Below are 20,066 nucleotides of genomic sequence, written 5' to 3' on the forward strand. Positions count from 1 at the left end.
TTAAAATTTTGATGTATACCTACTATACCGATGTTAATCAAGTTGGCCAGATGTTCCGCAAAATGAAACCTGCAGTTAGGAAAATGGCTTGCTCACACTAAGAAAAGTTTCAAGTAGTTTGTCTTTTTTGTTTCAATAAATATTAATTAACCAATAACACTAAAAATTCTAAAAAACATAATATCAAAAACAACGATAATTAAACGAACAGTAATGAAGCGTGAAGTAAATGGCTATAGATTTCTATATATCTACATACATCATGCACAGTTTTTTAAAAACTCGGGTAGGAATATATCAAGAGGGTTCAAATCCGGGCTATTGGGCGGCCACTGAATTGTGCCATGTTTACGTATCCAACGATCAAATCTGTCATCTGTCAGTAAGTGGATCGGTATTGTGGGGCGGTGCCTCATCTTGTTGCCAAACCTCAACATCAAAAAAGGGGAAATGCAACACATTTTTTAATTATTTATTAGTAGGCCGTTGAATAATATCTTCAAAAACATATCACGAAGAATCCTTTAAAATAATTTAATTAACACTGGAAAGAAAATATAACCAATTCAAAATAACTTAATTGTAAAACCGAAAATCCAAGGACCATTTTGGCTAGCTCCGTTTATCAACATACCCTTAATAAAATGTCATCACCTGTAAACACGTGAAGGTGAGTTGCTTAAAACTATTTTCACAAACTATTTTATTTAGTGATTAATTTAATTAATTTAAAATTAATTAAAAAAAAAAGAAGAATTTGCTGAAATCAAATTACTGTAATTGTATTAGATATGGTGCAAGAGCCTTTTTGCTTTTTTTTTATTTTATGGAAATGAGAAGTGTTTGTATTGTATCTAATATACGTACTGGTGTGGATCCGGATATTCATCAGTTCGTTGTTTGATGCTAGAGTAGCATCGGTTGTCTGATGGTTCGTTAGAATTGGATCTGGCATTATCAGAAACTGCGCATACAAGTAACAAATATATATTTCTATTTAGAATATATTGTTTCTTGCTGTTTTAGGATATTTATAATTTATCTCCAAAATTAATTTTTAAAGGGTGAACAATATAACCATCATTTTTTTATTTTTTATGTTCTTTACTACTATACCCCCCCTCCCCTACCCTCTACACCAGTACCCAACCACGCGTCTTAAAAAAGTATATCTCGCTTAAAGTGGGTATAATAAGTGGGTTGGTATTCAAATGACGTCAAATAGAAGGACAAACTCACGTTGTCCCAACGTATAAAAATCATTTTATAACGTCTTTATTCAACTAATCAACGCTTTTTAAAATTTTTATTTACGTATCTTGGTTGCCTGGGTAATTTAACTACATTTATTATGATTTAATGGCAGCGTTTTTTAATATTTCTAATATATTTGGTTAATTGATTTTTGATGTATGACTTTGCTAATGAATAAAACATTTAGATGCCTACTTTTCAAACAAAATATCCCGTAATATCTTTGTCTTTGTTTTGACAATAGATACAATAGCTGTTATGGAGTGCCCCATGGTAAATAAAGCAAAAAAATTAACTAGAGTGTAATTGCTCCTTGTTGGTAGTTTTTTATTTCCCAGCGCATTCGCCATTTTGCCGAAAATTTGGAAAACAACTTCCAAAATTATTTGCTCTGTATAACGGCGATTTAACGAGTTTGACTTTCAAAGTGCCTGGCTAATAGTGTATACTTATAACGAAGCTAAAACTAGTAACACAACAGTCAATTATTGGTTGTGTTTCACTTGGAGGAAAAAATGAGTATCATTTCATTTTTTATTTTTATTAAAATTAGAAAATATTAACATTTACAATAGATTAAATGTTCGGAACAATAATAAAAATTCTGGTAGTTGGTTCAGGATCGCGAAAAATTCGCATTAATGTAGTGGTAGAGAACTACAAGCAAAAACAAAACAATCCCCAATGCGTTGGACAATACCGCCAAATGGACGTCAGTGAACATCCTGAAATAAAAAAAATGTATTAAAATAAGTTTTACACTAAAATAAACTTAAAATAATTGTTAAAATTAAGAAATTTCAATTTCTGAGCTGAATGCAGGTCCGGCAACACAGTTGTCGCCAAATGGCCGTTACTGTCAACTGTACAAAAGTGCCTGTCAAGTATTTTCAAGTAATTGGTAAATGCCTTTATGGAATTTAAGTAGTGTTCGACACTAATGATCACACTGAGAGCTCCTTCCACCAATATTTTTAACAGGTAAGCCTTTAAACTTTAAATTTCTAATGCATGCTTATGTTTTCATCCTAAGTTTTATCACATAACCTATTTTGCTGGTAAACCAAACTAAATCTTAGATTACTCACGTGTTTTTCGTTTTATAGCTCGAATTTTACAATCCAAATGAACCTCGATAACCCTCAATTTGAAAACACCTCTAAACTACCGGTAAATTTATCAATGTTTGCGTATTCTCGATGCTTCAAAATCGAGATCGATTGCTATTCCACGTCGCTCGCTGGCGTTGTTACCTACGCGATGTTGTCAGATTATCTCTTTATTAAATTTGTGTTAATCGGTTTCCTACATGAGAGCCACTAATTCCAATCGATTTGGCCCTCACACGGCTCCAATATTTGGAATGTTAAGCTTTTAAAGGTACAATTCGGTGCAAACGAACAATTTTCTTCATTTCGGAAGTGTGTGTTGGGTTATCTACCTCCCATTGTTCGAGATGCGCAAGTGTGGCCATCTGTACATGCTGCTTCCAAGCAGCGGCCATTGCCAGTAATGCATTTTTAAAGTAAACGCATCGTGTTAAGCGGCGTGTTAGCACGCTCGATGGTCAGATGTCGTCACCGTAGTTCGGATTTTAAATTTTCCCGCGTAGTTTGTCCCATCATTTAAAGCTAAAACGACGAGCTGTGAGTGGCATGGGAAAGAATGAAGCATAGTTTAACAGTGTAATTTTTATCAAAATAATTGTATTCACCCATGCCTTTTCCTTTTGCCGTTTGACTTGTAGTCAATATCGCTGTTGTTGGGTTTCTATGATAAATATAAGAACGCTGGCAAGTATGTTGCGAATTATTTATGTACCGGCTGGACCACTAATAAAAGATGCCGGACATATCTCGGGAACGTTGTTCCTACAACTTAAATAAAAATATTTATAGGTAAATCGACCAAGAGAAAAAGCTGGAAATTATTTTGGAGTGCATAAAATTACCGCTAGGGGGCGTAGCCTCTACTGTAAAATAGAAAAATTAACCTATATCAAAATTAGTTTTAGTGTAATCTACTCTAGATAAAGAAACTTTTTTTATTTGAACTATTTTCTTCTAACTCAATAAATTAAGGGTGGGGGAAGTATGGGAATAATGGCAATGGCATAATCGTTTTTTCCCTCTGAGATATAAATGAAAATTAATTTGAAAATACTTTTTTTTACGTATGTGTAGAGGTGACATATTATGACGGGATGATAATTTATAGTAAAGGTTCGATACTCCTTTTATTTTGTTTTATATATAAAACCTAATTGAGAGGATATTAGGTTAGAACGAATTATTAAAAAAATGCCTCAATAAATTGGATTCTATAATAATTGAAGTTGGTTTTGGTTTACAATTTCTAACGCCAGGCGCTATATAAACTTATTTTAATTCAAACAAAACAGTAAACAAAATCTAACAATAAATAAAACCTAACACTAAAGAAAATATCAACACTAAACAAAACTACAAATTTTGCATTCTTTGTCGTCCTGTGAATGTATATTTAAGTAGTTAAGTATTGTTATTATTATTGTTATCATTATTGTTATTACTATTATTATTATTATTTGTTAAATTTACTATTGATACTTTTATTTTTATGTACATTGTTTAAAATTTGTTGATGTTTAGTAGCATATTCTGCTAATAATAAACTACTTTCAATTCAATTTAATTCAAACCCAACTACACACATAACAAAATCAATAATTTGGCCTCAAATGTTCAAACTGGCGTCCATCATTTTCAATGCAAAGCTGCAGCCTTATCTTTGTAGAAAGAGCAGCAATCTCTAGTTCAGCCATTGAAATTCCTTGAATGGTGCTCCTTAGTCTCTCTATCATGTTCTGCCGTGTAGTTGGTCGTGTAAAACGTAAAATTTAGATATTCCCGAACCAATAGAGAAAAATGAGACGGGAACCCATCATGATGGAAAACCATATTCTGTAGTGTTGCCAGCCATCAGCTCACGCAAATTGTTAATTAAAAAATTCGAATATGTTTCACCATTTAGAAGGTCGAAAATGAATGGTCCCAATATACCGCACGACACGTTCACACTATGCTACGGTTGAAAAATGTGTTTAATAAACACATTTTTATTTATATCTCATATGGGAAAAAAATTATTGCCATGCCTCTGCACTACTTTCTATGTTTTTTTAACACCTTTTAATCTTGGCCAAAAATATCTATACCATTGTATTTAAAATTTTCGAGAAAATCATAAAAATAGCTGTTTTTGACATGCAGCGCCTCCTACCGACTCGTATAAGATTTAATATCGTGATATTCACATGCCAGTCGAAGCGCCTATAAATACTTCTTAAAACTAAACTAAGTTCGTCGATATCGGATTAGTCAAGAAAAAGTTCCTTATCTAGAGTAAGTTAAAGTTAAACCTAATTTTGACATAGGTTAATTTGGAATATTTTTGCGTACAGTAGAGGTTATGTCCCTAACGGCCATTTTATGAACTTTCCAGCTTTTTCTCTTGGCCGATTTACCTATAAATATGTTTTTTCTAAGTTGTAGGATCAACGGTTCCTGAGATATGGATTCTGGGAAAACAGGTACAATCATCTAATGTCGACATCAATTTCAGGAGTAGCCATGTACATCGCGTCCGCGTCCACTAGCGTGAAATTCCACGAATTTCCCAACACCGCCGCCGCCGCCGCCCATCATTACCAGCCCGGATCCCGGATCGAGGGCCCGATCCGGAGCATCTCGTGGAGCAAGGACGGCAACTGGTTGGCGATCGTGCCACACTCGGGCAAAACCGAAATCGTGACGGTCAAGAACCAGCTGAAGCTCGTGCACACGGTGCACGACATCGCGGAGCCGACATGCGCGTCTTTCCAGAACCTGACGAAAAAGCACCTGGCCGTCGGCACCAAAAACTGCCAGGTGCTCATCTACGACATCAAATCACGGGCCACCAAGAAACGGTTCCCGAGGACGTCCTCGGTCGTCACCCACGTCGGCTTCACCGCGAAAGACACCCACTGCGTCGCCGGCTGCGCGAACGGCGAAGTTTTCGTCTACAACAACGTCGCCAACAACGTCGCTTGCGCCCTCAAAATACCGAAATCGAACTCATTGACAGTTTTGAAAACTCACGCGCAAAAGCGCCATCTAGTGTTGGGCGGTAGCAACGAGGGCGTGGTCGTTGTGTGGGACACGAACACGAGCAAGAGTAGGTTCTGCGCGGATGCGCACAAGGCGCCGGTCACCTGCGCAGCGTTCTCGCCCGTCAACCCGTCCCTAGTCATCTCCACCGGCTTGGACCGCCAATTTTGCATCTACGACGTCGACGCTAGGGAGAGGATTGCGTGCGTCACCGTCGACAACAACCTCACTGCCGTCGACTTTGTCGATGACGCGACCTCCTTCGCCACCGCGTCCCAAAATGGCCGCGTCCACGTGTACGATTCGCGCAATCTGAACCAGCCCGTCTACAGCTTCGAGGCGCATCGGAGCGCCGTGAAGCATTTGGCGTTTCAAAATGGCGGCGGCGGCGGCGAAGACGCCGGCGGGTGCAACACAAGCTCTTTGGGTAGCTCCGTCGGGGAGGAGGTCAAGTCGCTCGATGAGGCGGCGAAGATGCAGACGAGCGACCTTTTCGGCTATCTGGCTCAGCTTCCGCCGGGAAACGAGGCCGGCGAGCAACCGGACAAAAGGAGCTACGTCGTCGAAGATGGCGGCGACTCGTTTATGGCCGCCCTCGACCTCAATAGCGGCGATTCGACGCGTCCGGAAGACAGTCACCGCGACGATGTAGCGCCTAAGGTGCCACCGAGCTTGAACCTCATTACTCCGAACGTGAGCAAAGCGATTAACGAAAAATTAAACGCGGACGTCGAACATGCCACCTCGACTCCGAAATTGTTGCCGCAGAACTTCTTCGCCGGTCCGTCGCCCATCGTCACCTCCAATTGCACCCAGGTGCCCGGCGTGAGCGCTACCACCCAGGTGCAACCTACGGCTACGAGGGAGATGATACGAGACGTTATCGAGCAGGTAACTGCGGAAATCGTGCAGAAGGAAATCAAAAATGCCCTCGAAGAGGTGAAATCGGAGGTGACGTATCCGATCATGAGGTCGGTCGAGCAGTCTCGCAGGATGATCCTAGATCTGCACATGGCAATGATTAAGGAATCGATCAAGGTGGAGAATTGTTTTAACAGTATCAGAGAGCTGATCGGGCCGGACGCGAGAGCTTCGAACGACAGCTGCTTGGCGGAGGAGAACATGAACCTCAGGAGGAAGATACAGTTGTTGGAGAGCCAGATCGCGGGGTTGAGCGCGTGCGGGCGCGGCGACGAGAACGGAAACGGCTGAGGTCCATCTATTTAGGATTGATAGAAAATTGAAGTAAGGCTATTTTTGTACCGATTGTACTATATTTTTTTTAATAAACTCATTTTTTCAAGCGTTGGAATTGTTATTAATGCACGGGGTGCTAAATTTTAATTTGAAAAATATTGCTTATAAAAGTAAGTAATATTAAAAGATTCACAGTTGACATAAAAAAATAATTTCCAAGTTCTATGTAACAAATATGAGCAATTAAAAATTGTAATTTAAATCCTCTTTGAAATGCGCTGTCATTGGCCGTGACCGATTGTGACGTCAATCCGCTCGTTAGATATTAGAGAACGCCAACGCGTTCGTCTTGCTGTTTTTTTTTATTAATAATGATAATAATAATATGTCTTTATTCACGTTGAAAGAATATTTACAAAAACTTATAAAGTAGGTGGCGGTATTCAACAGAGTTGCTCATACAACCACCAGATTAACCAAATAACATATAAAATATCCAAAAGAGAATAACAAGATAACCAAAGTATATCATTATAACGAGAGTAATGTACGATTGTTACAGATTACTGTAGTATAAGATTACTCATGTTGAATAGAACGGTAGAAAGTAAATAACCTTTCATTGAAAATTAAGATCATGGGGGCACATCTGACCCTGGAAGGTAATTTATTAAAATGTTTTGAGGCCTGGTACGTAAAGAACATTGAAATAAGGTTGTACGATGTTAGGTACCTTAAGGAGTTCACGACTACGAGTTAGCCTGTTATGGGTATGGACACCTCTAACCAACTTTTCATAGCAATAAATGGAGCGATGGAGCAGAATTTTATATAAAAAACGGAAAAAGTTAATTTCAAACCTTTCTTGCAACCATTCTGCAATTTTTGGAGCGAATCTCTTTCCTTCTGAAATAAGGCCGGCCAATAAAGTGAAATACAATAATTAATAGGTGACAAAACCAGAGTATCACAGAGTCTCAATCTTATGCTTGTATCAAAGACGTCCTTATGCAAATATAAGAGCTAAAGTCTACGTCAGAGACATGATCCAGAAAGGGCAAATCACAATCAATCGTTAAACCTAGATTTTTGCACTTATTAACCGGACTAATAATAGTTCCGTTTAGGTTTACTATAAAATCATTATTACTAACAATCTCCTTCCGACGCCGTCCAAATACCATCAGTCGTGTTTTTGATTCGTTAAGTTTCAATCCATGGGCGGCGGAGACTCGACTGACGATTTCAAGATCTTCATTGAGCCTTGCAGCGACTTGATCCAGATCCAGTCGGACGTGTATAAAGAAAACAGTATAGGTCCCAAGATACACCCTTGGGCTACGCCCTCTGATACAACACAAAACTTGGACGCTTCGGCAGCCAATACGACACTATGAACGCGATTTGCAAAGTAGTTTTTTTTTGCAAGTTAATTTTTTTCTCGATCTTGATGCTGAAAATGCAGAAGCCGATTTTTTCAAAGGTCCATCCTTTAGGATATCTTTCTGGTGATATCTGACACACAAAACACCGAAAGGTATGTTCATGAAAAATTTAGCCACTACTTTTAAATTTGGTCCATACGAGTCAGGTATTAGTTTTCGGAAAATAATTGTGTAATCGGTGATTGCAAGACTTTCCCCGGATTTTTCGTTGTTCTCGAGCAAGTGCCTCTCGTATTGAAGTATTTCGATCGACAAAACCCGAGTAAAGATCCAGGTAAAAGGTTGAGCAAATAATGTATAATATAATATAATATAAATATTTCTTTTCTATTTCGCCGCGGCATTAGCATTTTTGTATGCTAAGATGGCGTTGCTATTTTTTTTTGGGTTTAATATATCTGAGTTTGGATGTAGGAAAGAGCATTTGTTTCCACTTGACTTCACCTTTACTTTGCGAGGCATTCTAGCCGGGTTTAAATCTTGACTATCCTCATTTTCGGATTCTTAATTTAACCTAAATAACTGATTAAATTTTATCGGTAATTAGTGGCGGCAATTTAGAAAATGTAGGGTCCTTTTTGTCCATTTTGTTATTGGAAAAATTAAATACATATATCGTTCAAAGAACCACTTGTTTAAATGGTATTAAAGAGGCATACTCCTTAGCTGTAAAAGCCAAGGCTGATGACTCTCAGATTTATGAACGCAAGGGTAGATATTTCAAGAACTTCATAACAATATCTTGGTTTTAACTTCTGTTTTGGAGGAACAAGAATTTTTACAGCATGATGAAGTTAGGGCCACTACTTCCAGGATGTTTTATGGGTTCGAAGCGATTTATTTCGAGCTTGTTGGTACTGGTTCTTCGTACGCACCCATTTCGCAATGTGCAAAAAAATCTATCAGACTTTAGTGAGGTTTTTTCGGGTAACTAAAAGAGTGGAGAACATTTCTTGACATATTTTATTCACCGCGATACCGAGATAGCCGATATCGATGAATTTAGGTATTTGCTTAAGTATTTGCAGGGTGAGCCTTTAGCTCTGGTTCGCTTTATGCCTCTTACGGACGATAACTATTCTATTGCATATAATGAACTGGTTAAAAAATATGAAAATCACGGACTGATTGCTACAAATTTTTGGAATGAAATTCACTTTTTTACTCCATTGAAAAGGGATGATAATATTACTGAGTTGGGCAAACTCTTGAATACGTTGATCAATGGGATTTCGTAAATTTTCGTTTGCTTTTGTACAATATTCCAAGCAATACGCCTAATAGATTCGAACTTGAAGTTGCGATTAAACAACCAAGGTAGGATTTATTTTCCGCGTCGATACAAAATTTGCTAATATGGTAATCAGCTTAAAGGTTTCTAACCAAACTAACCAAAACTTACGTTTCGCCAATCATCCTGTTGGCTACTTAACTGGAACAATTTCAGTTAAACTCTGAAGAAGCTATGGAAGCTATGGAAACTGCAATAGGATGGGTTCAAGTTCGAAGAGTAAAAAAAAATTAAAAGGATTTTTTTATAAACTAGTAGAAACCTAAATACTGATTTTAAATGTTGATGTTAGCTTCTTCAGAACATAACTGAAGCGGTTTCACTTGGGCTCTAAAGAAGCCAACAGGATGATTGGCGAAACGTCAGCAAGTTCGACTCAGCAAAAATCGACGCAGGAGGAATCCATAAGTCTTGTAAAAAGAATAAAAAGTTTATCTGGAGTTTTACCGGTTGTACTCAAACACGCTGGCACATTTTGTAATATGGTTTTTTTGTTGCTTCCATTATTATCATGTAAAGCACAATTACAAACTGACGTAGATTAAATACAAACACAGTTTTACACGAGCCAAAAATAAACGTAAATAATACAATTCTCAACCTATAACCTGAGAATAACACATTTCGCTGTATCGATCAAAAAGCAGCGGAATGACGTCACGATCATTTCCGCGCGTTTAGTGTCGTTTAAAAGGAATAGCCGGGTGTCACAACTTGGTACGCATTATTTGTATACATTAACAAATGTATTAAATAAATAAAAAAATAGTTCAAATTCCTTATAAGGGATAAGTGTCAGTGAAAAATTGGTGTTGGTGGAAGCAGAAAGTTGGGAAGGTTGAACCAAGATGGAAAAACACCTATTGTAGTTTACTCCATGTTTTAAAAATACGAAATATAATAAGTAAATAGGATATCCGAAACTGTCAATTCACTTATTTGGGAACGATATTTATTGCGCGGTGGGCCCAGTCTCAAGGGATTAAATGCTGAATAAAAAAAACAAGACTAATTTTATCAAAAACTATTTGAAAACCACATCAACCAACACCTACCCAAAAAAAAACTTCAATCATTTGAAATGTGATGCTATACAGGAGAATTCTGAGAATCTCCAGGATGTCTGAGTCAGTACTGGTAGAAAAGAAGAGAAAAAGCCTTGAATATCAGGGCGATATAATACGAAGCGAAAACAAATGCCATCTCCTTAAAAATCTGTGACAAGAGAGATCTGAGGCGTAAAATATCATGGTCGCGGAAGTTAAGAACATGGTTTTCCAAAACAACCACTGAATTATTCAGAGCAGCCGTGAACAATTTCATTATAGACAATGTTTGAAACGGTTAGTCACTTAAAACTTTCATTCTTTTTTAGCTGTAAAGTAATATACTGGCATTTGTTTTTTGGGAGAAGGGAGACTGGCTATGTAGGTTAGTGAAAGCGGAAGCGTATTTTTTATTAAAATTGGTGCAGCATTTGTAAATATTGTGGCTGCATCGCTGTGTGAAAACTATTTATATAATATAAACTATAATAAGCTATTTAAAGTATTTATTACCTGTTTATGCTAATGGGTGCGCTTGAGGTGGATGTTAAGTTGTTAATAACTCAAATCTCAATCGAGAGAGTGCTTTGGGACAACAGCTTTTAGGAATATAACTCAAGAACAAACAGTTCAGATTTCGAACTTTGACAAGCTAAGCTATGAAGAAAAAAACAAATATGGAAACTAAACACATCGTTTAGCTTTTAGGTTTGCTATGCAAAAATCTTGAAATATTAAAAAGAGTGATATACTGTCACTAGGTATTTATTTTGATATAAATAAGTCTATTTCCAGGTTCGCCTCCCATGTGTTCATATGTCACCAAGGCCTTCTATCTATGTATCATCAAAATTATTATTTTATTAGGACTTTCATAGATATCAACAAGGATACATTCAATGGTCAATGGAGTATTCTTCATTTATTTCCAATTCCAAAATCTTCATCGGCAAAAAGGATCAGGTTTAATAACTCATAGCTGATATTTTGTTCGTCGACGGCGCCCACACAATGCGGAATACTCTTTATTTTATCTTCTGTAAGAAAAGGCATACATCCCGATCGAAAATTTTGCCATACAACATTACATACAAGCAAATGAAACTAGAAATGCGGCAAACTCAACTAGAATGTACATATACAATGATCAGTTGAGCTTCTTGCAGAACACCAAGGGACCCCAGACAGTTTCTAGTGAAACTGAAAAAACTTCCGAGAAAGACTCAGCACATATAGAACATTGCTACGGAAATTTGGAAGATCGCCGTGTTAACTTTTTTAAAGGCATTCTTCCCAATCTTCACAGTCTTTCTGAAACTCAAACGATTACATTGCAAAGTAAAGTCTTAAAAATTCTGCAAGATATTTATAGTTCTCGTTCAGCTCGTCACCCTTCATGATCTCCATATCATATCAAAATGTCGAGCAAGGTACTCCTTTTAGCGTCAATTAAGCACACCGCATCAGGCGAATAACTACGATGTTAGGGTTCAAAATGACTTTCATTAAGGTATCCCTACTTTGAACTAACACTATCAACAATGTTTACAAGTTTTTTTGTTTTTTCCAATATATTTCTTACCTGATTTCTAACAATATATCTAACCGACCCTGTATCTTGAATGGTTTAAAATCTTATGGAAAAAGTGGCTACTATGAACCACATAACTCATAGTATACATCCTAAATATACTTATTCTATTTCTATATATTCAAGGTTAGTCAAAAGTCGGGCCAGCGCCATATATCCTATTTAAAATGAGTTCGATGGCTTAATGAAAAAACATAAGTGTGGCAGCGTCGCCTATGGCACCATTATATACTAAATTTCATAAACATCTAATAATTCTTGAGATATATCGCCCCTTGGGTGCGTTTTGACTTACCCTGTATATAATTTGATATAGTGGCTACATGTATAAACGTACAGGGTATAAATAAATAAATACGCAAGGTAGGAAGTGAATAGTTTCTTAGGAAGTAAAAGTACTAGTATTATATTATTTTTTATTTATTTATGGTCATAAGTTCATCTATTTCAACATATTTACCGCGTGTAAATATTCTAATGGCTATATGCCCAAAATTAATAAGATTTATCTAACACTATTTTTACCCAAGATTGATACAAAACGGTAAAACCAGGAAATTTAAAATACGCTTGAATAATTATTAAAATTTAATGGATCATTGTTGAACTAGTCTGGTAAAAGTGAAATGTAACGTATATCACGACATATTTTACTTGTGTTAAGAATTATCAAAATTCCCCATAACACACACTGCTGTTTACATTTAGCCACAAAGCAAAATTCTATGGCAAATAATCAAATATTTGTTCCGGATTTGAAAATCCCGGCGTCAAGAATGATTTTTTTTTCAACAGATGAAATTCCATATAGATTACGTTCTAAAAGTGCGTGTTTCCATAAAAACATAATTTCCTCTAGAAATGGATAAATGTTTAGCCACTTCGGTACCTAATTAAATTTTGGTGATTCGCTGGTAAACTGAAATTCCTTTTTTTGAGTTCTTATTCATCAGCGTAACCTCAAGTGATTAACGTGCCTTTCATTTTATTATGATGCGTAACCATAGGGGAGTGTAAGAAAAAGTATTTTAAATAATACTTTCTACTTACTTACTCTAAAATACATATTTTTCAATGATCATAGGCGTGGATGAAAAGGCCGCTTAAATTGAACACTGTGGCGAGTCACTTCAGTAGCGCGCGAATGTAAATTCAGTTCTGTCAAAGTTGACATTTTTTAAATGAAACTTTAAAACATTGGGTTATTACATATGAAAAATTTAATTGGATTTTTTTCTTCTTCTTCTTCTGGTGCCCTGCAGAATGCCATGATAGTCTTGCGTCCCAAGGCCCTTCTTCCTTTGATCTTCTCTTCGAGTATCAGCTGCAAGAAACCATATTGACTGCCTCGCATGATGTGTGCGCAGTAAGCAACCTTCCTCCTTTCGATAGTGTCGAACAGTTCTCAGTCACCCATATTGAATCTCCCAAGTACCTCCTCGTTAGTAACCCTCTCCATCCACGAGATTTTAAGCATACGACGGAGAGTCCACATTTCAAATGCTTCTATTTTATTTATTGATGACACCTTAAGCATTTGACCATTCCGTATCTTAAGTCTAGTGAGAGACTGTCATCGGTTAAAAACTTACGGAGGCGCAGGAAAACCGCACTGGCCTGTCCGATCCTGCTCCTGATCTGGATCTCTGGGTCCCATTTGTCATTTAGCAGGCATCCCAAATACTTAAACTGCTCAACTCTCTCTATGTTTAGGCCGACTATATTTATTTGAGCATTTGGCAGTACATTTTTGCTTACTATCATATATTTGGTCTTGTCTACATTTATCTTTAGACCTGAGGTAAGGCTTGCGTCAATTATCTCGTTGAGCATCGTTTGGAGATCGTCAGCACTGTCACCTAGTAGCAGCAGTGTTGTCTGCGTAACGGATGTTCCAAGGCTCCAGTGCCGATGATCCTTACATCTTCGTCATCTTTACCCAGATTTAGCAGCCATCGCAGAAGGAGATCATGTCTGATGTTGTAGAATGCTTTCTCAAAATCGGCTGATATAGACAGTTCTGAACTAATGTCTGCACCCTGAAAATGGCCTCCCTGGTTCCAAAGTCACACTTAAAACCAAATTGAGTGGTCCCACTAACCTACTGGCAACGTCTATACAATCTTCAGTGCAAGACACGCAAGAAATGTTTCAAAAAGTGACTCAAAAGGCTTATGAGTCGATAGTCGGCAAAATTTTGAACAGAGATCTGAATGGCGTCATATATTTTATTGGACAGGTGCACTATTACATCCAAATTCCTCTCGCTGTATACATCTTGTCAGGCCCTGGTGCTTTGCCACATTTTGCAGAGTTTAATTGCCTGCATAACTTCGGCTTTGAGGATACTTGGTGGATTGTTTGTCATCTGGGGGCGTGTTTGTGCTCTGATGTCGTGGAATAACTTTGGTGTTCATGTCTTTAGCATTTCTTCTTGATCGACTACCGGTTCATTTTTGCCGTTCGTTAAGGACATGAGGGTTCTCCGCGGGTACACTCCAGCGATTTCTTTGATTTTCTTGTGCAAGTGAAAGGTGTTGCCAAGGCCAGAGTTTTTTAGTTTTCTATAAATATGAGTGTTTCAAAAAATCCTTTTAAGTTTTACTTTTTGCCTGGTTTTTCTACCTAAGGGTCGGTTTCTGAGCGCACTTTTAACTACCTGGTTGGTTTAATTCATGAAGCACTCGGATAATCTAACCATGGTTATTTTAATGGGGCATCTTGGTCGGTTTAAAAAACCCGCCCATGCGCAGTAGTTAATAATGTGTCGCTTTTGATAGTTCTTCCGAAAGTCTGTTTAAGATTCGTTATATTAGCATCCAGGTTTTCGTTAATAGTGTCCTTTAGCAACTGCTGCGAAGGGTTTTATAACAAAAAGAATGGTTTTGTAATATTTCTGAGATCTGATTCTCAAATTAATAGAATAGTAATTCTTTTGAGAACAATCTGAATATCTATAGTTGTTTCACGGTTGATGGTACCTTAGACGCTTACGGTCAATGGTACATTGGATTGTTCCGATAATTCGGTTAGTTCCATAAGCGGCGATGCTCTATCGATCTAAAATATTTTTAAGAATCACTTACCGTGAAAACCTGAAATATTGGCTACATATGTAAGCGAATACGAACTACCTATGTAAAATACTTTTGACCATGCGGTGTTGCCAGATATACCCGTAACGTATATCAACTTTCGTTTTTTAAATGGAACACCCTGTATATTATTACATTTTTAGATTCTACGAAAAATTCTGGAACTTTTTTATGTAACATTTACCCTACCCATCCTGAAAATTTTCGAAGATAAAAAATACTTTTTAAGAAATTTGAGAACCAACAATCAGATTTAGGATAATAATTTTTTTCACAACCCGTACAGCTTCAACACTTGGATCTTTGTTTGTAGTTCCCTATTAAATTGCTTTATTATAATATAATGTGAGAATTAACTTATCACATAAGAAGAATATTCATAAGATAAGGCCAAATTGGCAAGATACGTTACGCCATGGTGACGTCTTTTGTTAACAAATTTATTATTAGCGTGTTCAAATCAGTAATTGTAACAGTGAAACTGAAAGGAAATACATATGCCAACAAAAAATTAATATTCACGGAAGCTTACACACACAAAACTAATGTTAAGGACCAATGAACGGTTTTAAATGGTTTTTATTATATACAACTCGATATTATGCTTGAGATGGCCTCCTCTAAGTCATCCATTTATTGACTTCATAACATTGGAAACTGTTGCCCTTTAAATTTCCTATGGATCAAGTCGTCGAAAAGCTGATATACGTTACGAGTATATTATACATGGTGTTAAAAGAGTACGGTGCTAAACTTTAAGAAAGGATTCCTTGCGTGATTTTAAGACAAACATTTTCTATAAATATAGGTCCAAAATGCATATTTTTCAAGATACAGAGTGTTAAAATTTTCTAAAAAATTAGTTTTTCTATTTATAAGTTTTATATCACTTTCGACATTTTCATCAAATTTGGTGTACATCTTTTAATTATTGAAATGCAGTTTTTGATACAAAAGATTTATTTTTATTTTTACCAGTGGCGCCCATACGGGGTTTGGATTGAATATATTTAAAGAAAAAATGGCACGCCAGTGCTTTTTCTGAAAACAAAAATGATTTTTAAAATCCCCATTCAATTTGGAGCAAATTTGGTGCATGGACTTGCTTTAGTACGACTCGCGGTTTTCTCTTAAAAAAATAAATAAATACAGAAAATTAACTACTAACAGGAAGGCGTTATTATTAAATAATATTAAATTACAAACAATACTCTTCCAGAAAAAAATATATTAGAGCACCACCTGGAAATGACTTCCCACGACTTCGATACATGCGTTTTGACGCCCTATTAAGGACTGGCGAACCCATTCTAAAATACCAGGGGTGTTCCTAATAACTGCACAAGAGTCTTCTATCCGATTTATTAGAGCTTCCTCATTCACTGGGTGGCCAAAAATGTGGTCCAGCACGCCCAATCCAGCCATCAATATAATTTTCATCTAAATACTGACGTCCTACTAAACTGAAGTTCGTTGGAGCTCCGTCATGCATAAACCACATAGAACGTCTTTGCTCTAGCGGGACATCCTCCAAAAGTTAAGGTAGTACATGTTCAATAAATTGTCTGTACTGCTCACCAGTAGGTCTGCCAGGCAGAAAGTGAGGCCCCCAAACATTTACCGAAAATTGCTCTTGAAAATGGTTTTCAATTACGGCGCGAGGATTATTATCGGCCCACACATGATTGTTATGGAAGTTTATTATTGAGTTATGGGAAAAACATGCCTCGTTTGTAGTCAACACTTGTGATAAAAACGTTGGATTTTGCACTACCTTATTTTGTGTAAGTCTACACAAAGCCACTCTCAGCGGAAAATCCCTTGGCCAAAGGGCTTGAACTCATTGCATATGATAATAGTAAAGTTGTTGACCTTTTAAAATTTGCCATACTAATATATGGGTAACGTTTAATTCGGTTGCAATTGTTCTCGTGCTAGTTTCTAGGTTTTCTTCAATAGTATTTATGACAGCTTCCTCTATCTGAACCGTTCTTAATGTTCTTGGTCTCCCTATAAGAGCAGTTGACCTCTTTAAACTGCCCGTTTCACCAAGTTTGGAGTGAATATTAACAAAAAGTTGTCTGTCATGAGCCATTCCATACACGAAGTGCATATCTGCCATTTTACGGTTTGCGAAATGAACCATTTTCACCAAAACAAACAAATAATTCTTAAAAAAACTTTCAAAAACCAATAACAATTTGTTAAATAAACTTTTAAAAACCACCAGCAAACAAACCAAGTGCAATTCTATTTAGAAATTTGACAAATGTCATGTTATCGTTATAAACAAATGAATTACTGTCGCTTAGCAAAGCCTACTTTGCCACTTTACGTTTTTTTGACTAATAAATTGTCGATTAAATTGCAATTTGTGTCTTAAATTTTCCTATTAAATTGCTAGTTTAATTAAAAAAAAAAGTACATTTATAAATGATGATGTATAAGCAAGTTTTAATAAATAAAAAAAAGCTAAAAAGGGCCGCGTGAATGCTAATCGGAAACTTTCAAATCGAGCGGACTTTACATAAAAATTAACATTGCAAAATTGCATTTGGGTTATAGTAGACGCGTTTAAATGGTTTTTATTTTTTTACGTGAAAACCGTGAGTCATACGAAAACAAGTTCATACACCAAAATATTTTTTATTTTTAGAAAAAGCAGTGATATGCCATTTTTTTCTTTAAAAATATTCAGTTCAAACCACATACGGACGACACTGGTAAAAATAAAAATAAAGCTCTTATGTCAGAAATCGCCTGCCATTAATTAAAAAATGTTCACCAAATCTGATGAAAATATCGACAGTGATATAAAAGTTATAAAAGGAAAAACAAATATTTTAGAAAATTGGAGCACCCCGTATCTTGAAAAATATGCATTTTTGGACCTGTGTTTATATGATTTTTTCATCTTAAAATCACGCAAAAAATCGTTTCTTAAAGTTTGGCTGCGTACTTTTTGAACACAGTGTATATAATTTTCTCATATTATTTAACATAGGTAACTCATTTCGCTTATCCAACATTTCAGGGTTTTACCGTGAGTCATTCTCCATCATCTAATGGAACACTCATGAGTTCTTATAGTAGTCTATTTAATATAAAATAAATATATAAAAAATAATATAAAACAAAATGGCCGTGAGATGTATTTTCAACTTTCTCCCTAAAAATTATGGTGAAATAAATATAAAAAATACTGATGATGGAATTTTCTGTAGAATGATGAGAGGATTTAATTAAATTGAAAAAAAATCATTTCCGTATTTAAGAAAATTAAGTTAATGATGGTCGCCAGAAGCCGAAACGTCAGATTCAATATTTAATCATACTGAATTACAGAGTAGAATGAAAATATGTTTTTCATTTTAAATTTTCCCAACAAAAAAATCCGTGAGACAAACCTAAATTGAAAATTTGTTTTCAATATTTTCGAAAGTATTCGGAATTTTTCAAAATGCAGATCTGCATTTTATTGAGCATCAAATTACGCAACTTTGCCTCCATTAAGCCACCTTTAATAGAAAATAAAGTTGAGTTAAAATTTCCAGAAATGACTTGAAGTTGAAATATAGTTCCTCCACGTCACCTTCTGTGGTCCGTGAGGCCAACTTTCCACCCCCAAAGTCTAATTTCCTTAGATTGCTTTGTGGGAAACTATAGATCAATTCGTATTTTTGTCTGAAATAGAATCCCAAGACGGTCGACAAAAAAATGGACGAACACAATCGTCGTTACGACGATGGTCCGCGAAAATATAAACCAGAAAGCCATCTCGCGGAATACGAGCGCATTTCAGTCGGTTAATGTGTTAGAAAAACTCACATGTAAATTGACAATTCTATAATAAAGCACTTAAAATTTTATGACGGCGCTGTTTACCAGATTTTTCCACTGGATAAAATTTTATTATCCAATTTCGAATGCAATCTCTCTTTTAATGCCGTTATTAAAATGACTTCACCTCGCGACAGTATCGAGAAATAAAAATATACGTTTCATAGACATTCGTCGATATATATATACCTTCGCGTCCCCCGGCATTAAAAATTCATTGAAATTCAAATTTTTCAAATAAGTTCGCGAATACGGTATAAGAATATCTAGAAAAAAAAAGAAAGCGTTGTTTGGTGTGCCCCGCTAAGGGAAATATTATATATGGAGCAATGCGGACGAAGATTCTTAATCCGATATCGAAGTTGAATCGGTTTCCGTAACTTTATTAGACATTTCGTTCAAATATTCTTGTCGATTGTGTCGGCTTCATTTTATTTATAACGATTTTGCATTTATATCGGATGTCTTGGAAGTTTCGAATCGCAAAAATGGCAATGCTGTGCAATAAATGCTTCTTTCTACTCCCGTATGTAAAATGCCTAATTACCCACCGATCTAGCGTGCGGAAGCGTCACTTTACAGGACTTCACACGAATCCGAGCAACTTCGGACATTTCCGGGAGCAATCGGATGTTTTCGGAGATTTGACCTCACGGTTTGAATTTTGACGTTTGTCAATTCTGACTGTCATGTGTTGTTTTGCAAAAATGTACCCAAAAACTAACGGCGGTAGAAAATAGTTTATTATGCGACAAGTGCGGTAAACGGCATTTGACTCAGGAGTTTATTGGACACCAGAGGAGCGAGTGAGTTAAAAAGTTTACCGAACGTGTTCCATGCTATACTTTTTCTACGCCCGTTAATTTTTGAGTACATTTTCGCAAAGCGTGGGAAAAATCTCCGAAAACATCCGAATGCTCCCAAACCCGCGCGGTAAAATCGCGGAAATGTCCGAAGTGTTAATTAATTAATTAATGTTAAAGTTAACAAAAGCGGTACATAAATTTGTACAACATTTTCAAGTAAATCCAAAATAGTAAAAAAAATATTTTGGATTTGTATTGTCATTTTTCTTAAGTCTACAGCATGTAGATTACATCGTAGAAAACATACATTGGAAATACTATATTGATTATGCTTTATTTTTTGAAAATATTTACTGGTGCGTGAATGCACC

At 36.3% G+C, this 20,066-nt stretch overlaps 2 protein-coding genes across 2 annotated transcripts; one reads left to right on the forward strand and one right to left on the reverse strand.

Annotated features, from left to right (window-relative positions):
• Positions 1-1,785: 1,785 nt before the first annotated feature.
• LOC132707589 (dolichyl-diphosphooligosaccharide--protein glycosyltransferase subunit 4) lies at positions 1,786-1,978 on the reverse strand. Its single transcript, XM_060679499.1, has one exon. The coding sequence runs from the start codon at positions 1,976-1,978 to the stop codon at positions 1,871-1,873; it is 108 nt and encodes a 35-aa protein (XP_060535482.1). The 3' UTR covers positions 1,786-1,870.
• Positions 1,979-2,076: 98 nt separating this feature from the next.
• On the forward strand, positions 2,077-6,682 carry LOC132707579 (uncharacterized). The gene is made up of 2 exons (XM_060679488.1): positions 2,077-2,235; positions 4,858-6,682. Exon 2 carries the CDS (start codon positions 4,866-4,868, stop codon positions 6,594-6,596), a length of 1,731 nt encoding a protein of 576 aa, XP_060535471.1. The 5' UTR covers positions 2,077-2,235; positions 4,858-4,865; the 3' UTR covers positions 6,597-6,682.
• Positions 6,683-20,066: the final 13,384 nt, after the last annotated feature.

Source organism: Cylas formicarius, unplaced genomic scaffold (assembly GCF_029955315.1).
Source record: "Cylas formicarius isolate icCylForm1 unplaced genomic scaffold, icCylForm1.1 PGA_scaffold_10__41_contigs__length_53128322, whole genome shotgun sequence".
In the NCBI taxonomy this organism is placed as follows: Eukaryota; Metazoa; Arthropoda; class Insecta; order Coleoptera; family Brentidae; genus Cylas; species Cylas formicarius.

What these genes read in the sequence shown, in the direction of transcription:
- LOC132707589 (XM_060679499.1), bottom strand. Translation starts at nt 1,978, where the DNA reads ATGTTCACTGACGTCCATTTGGCGGTATTGTCCAACGCATTGGGGATT.
- LOC132707579 (XM_060679488.1), top strand. Translation starts at nt 4,866, where the DNA reads ATGTACATCGCGTCCGCGTCCACTAGCGTGAAATTCCACGAATTTCCC.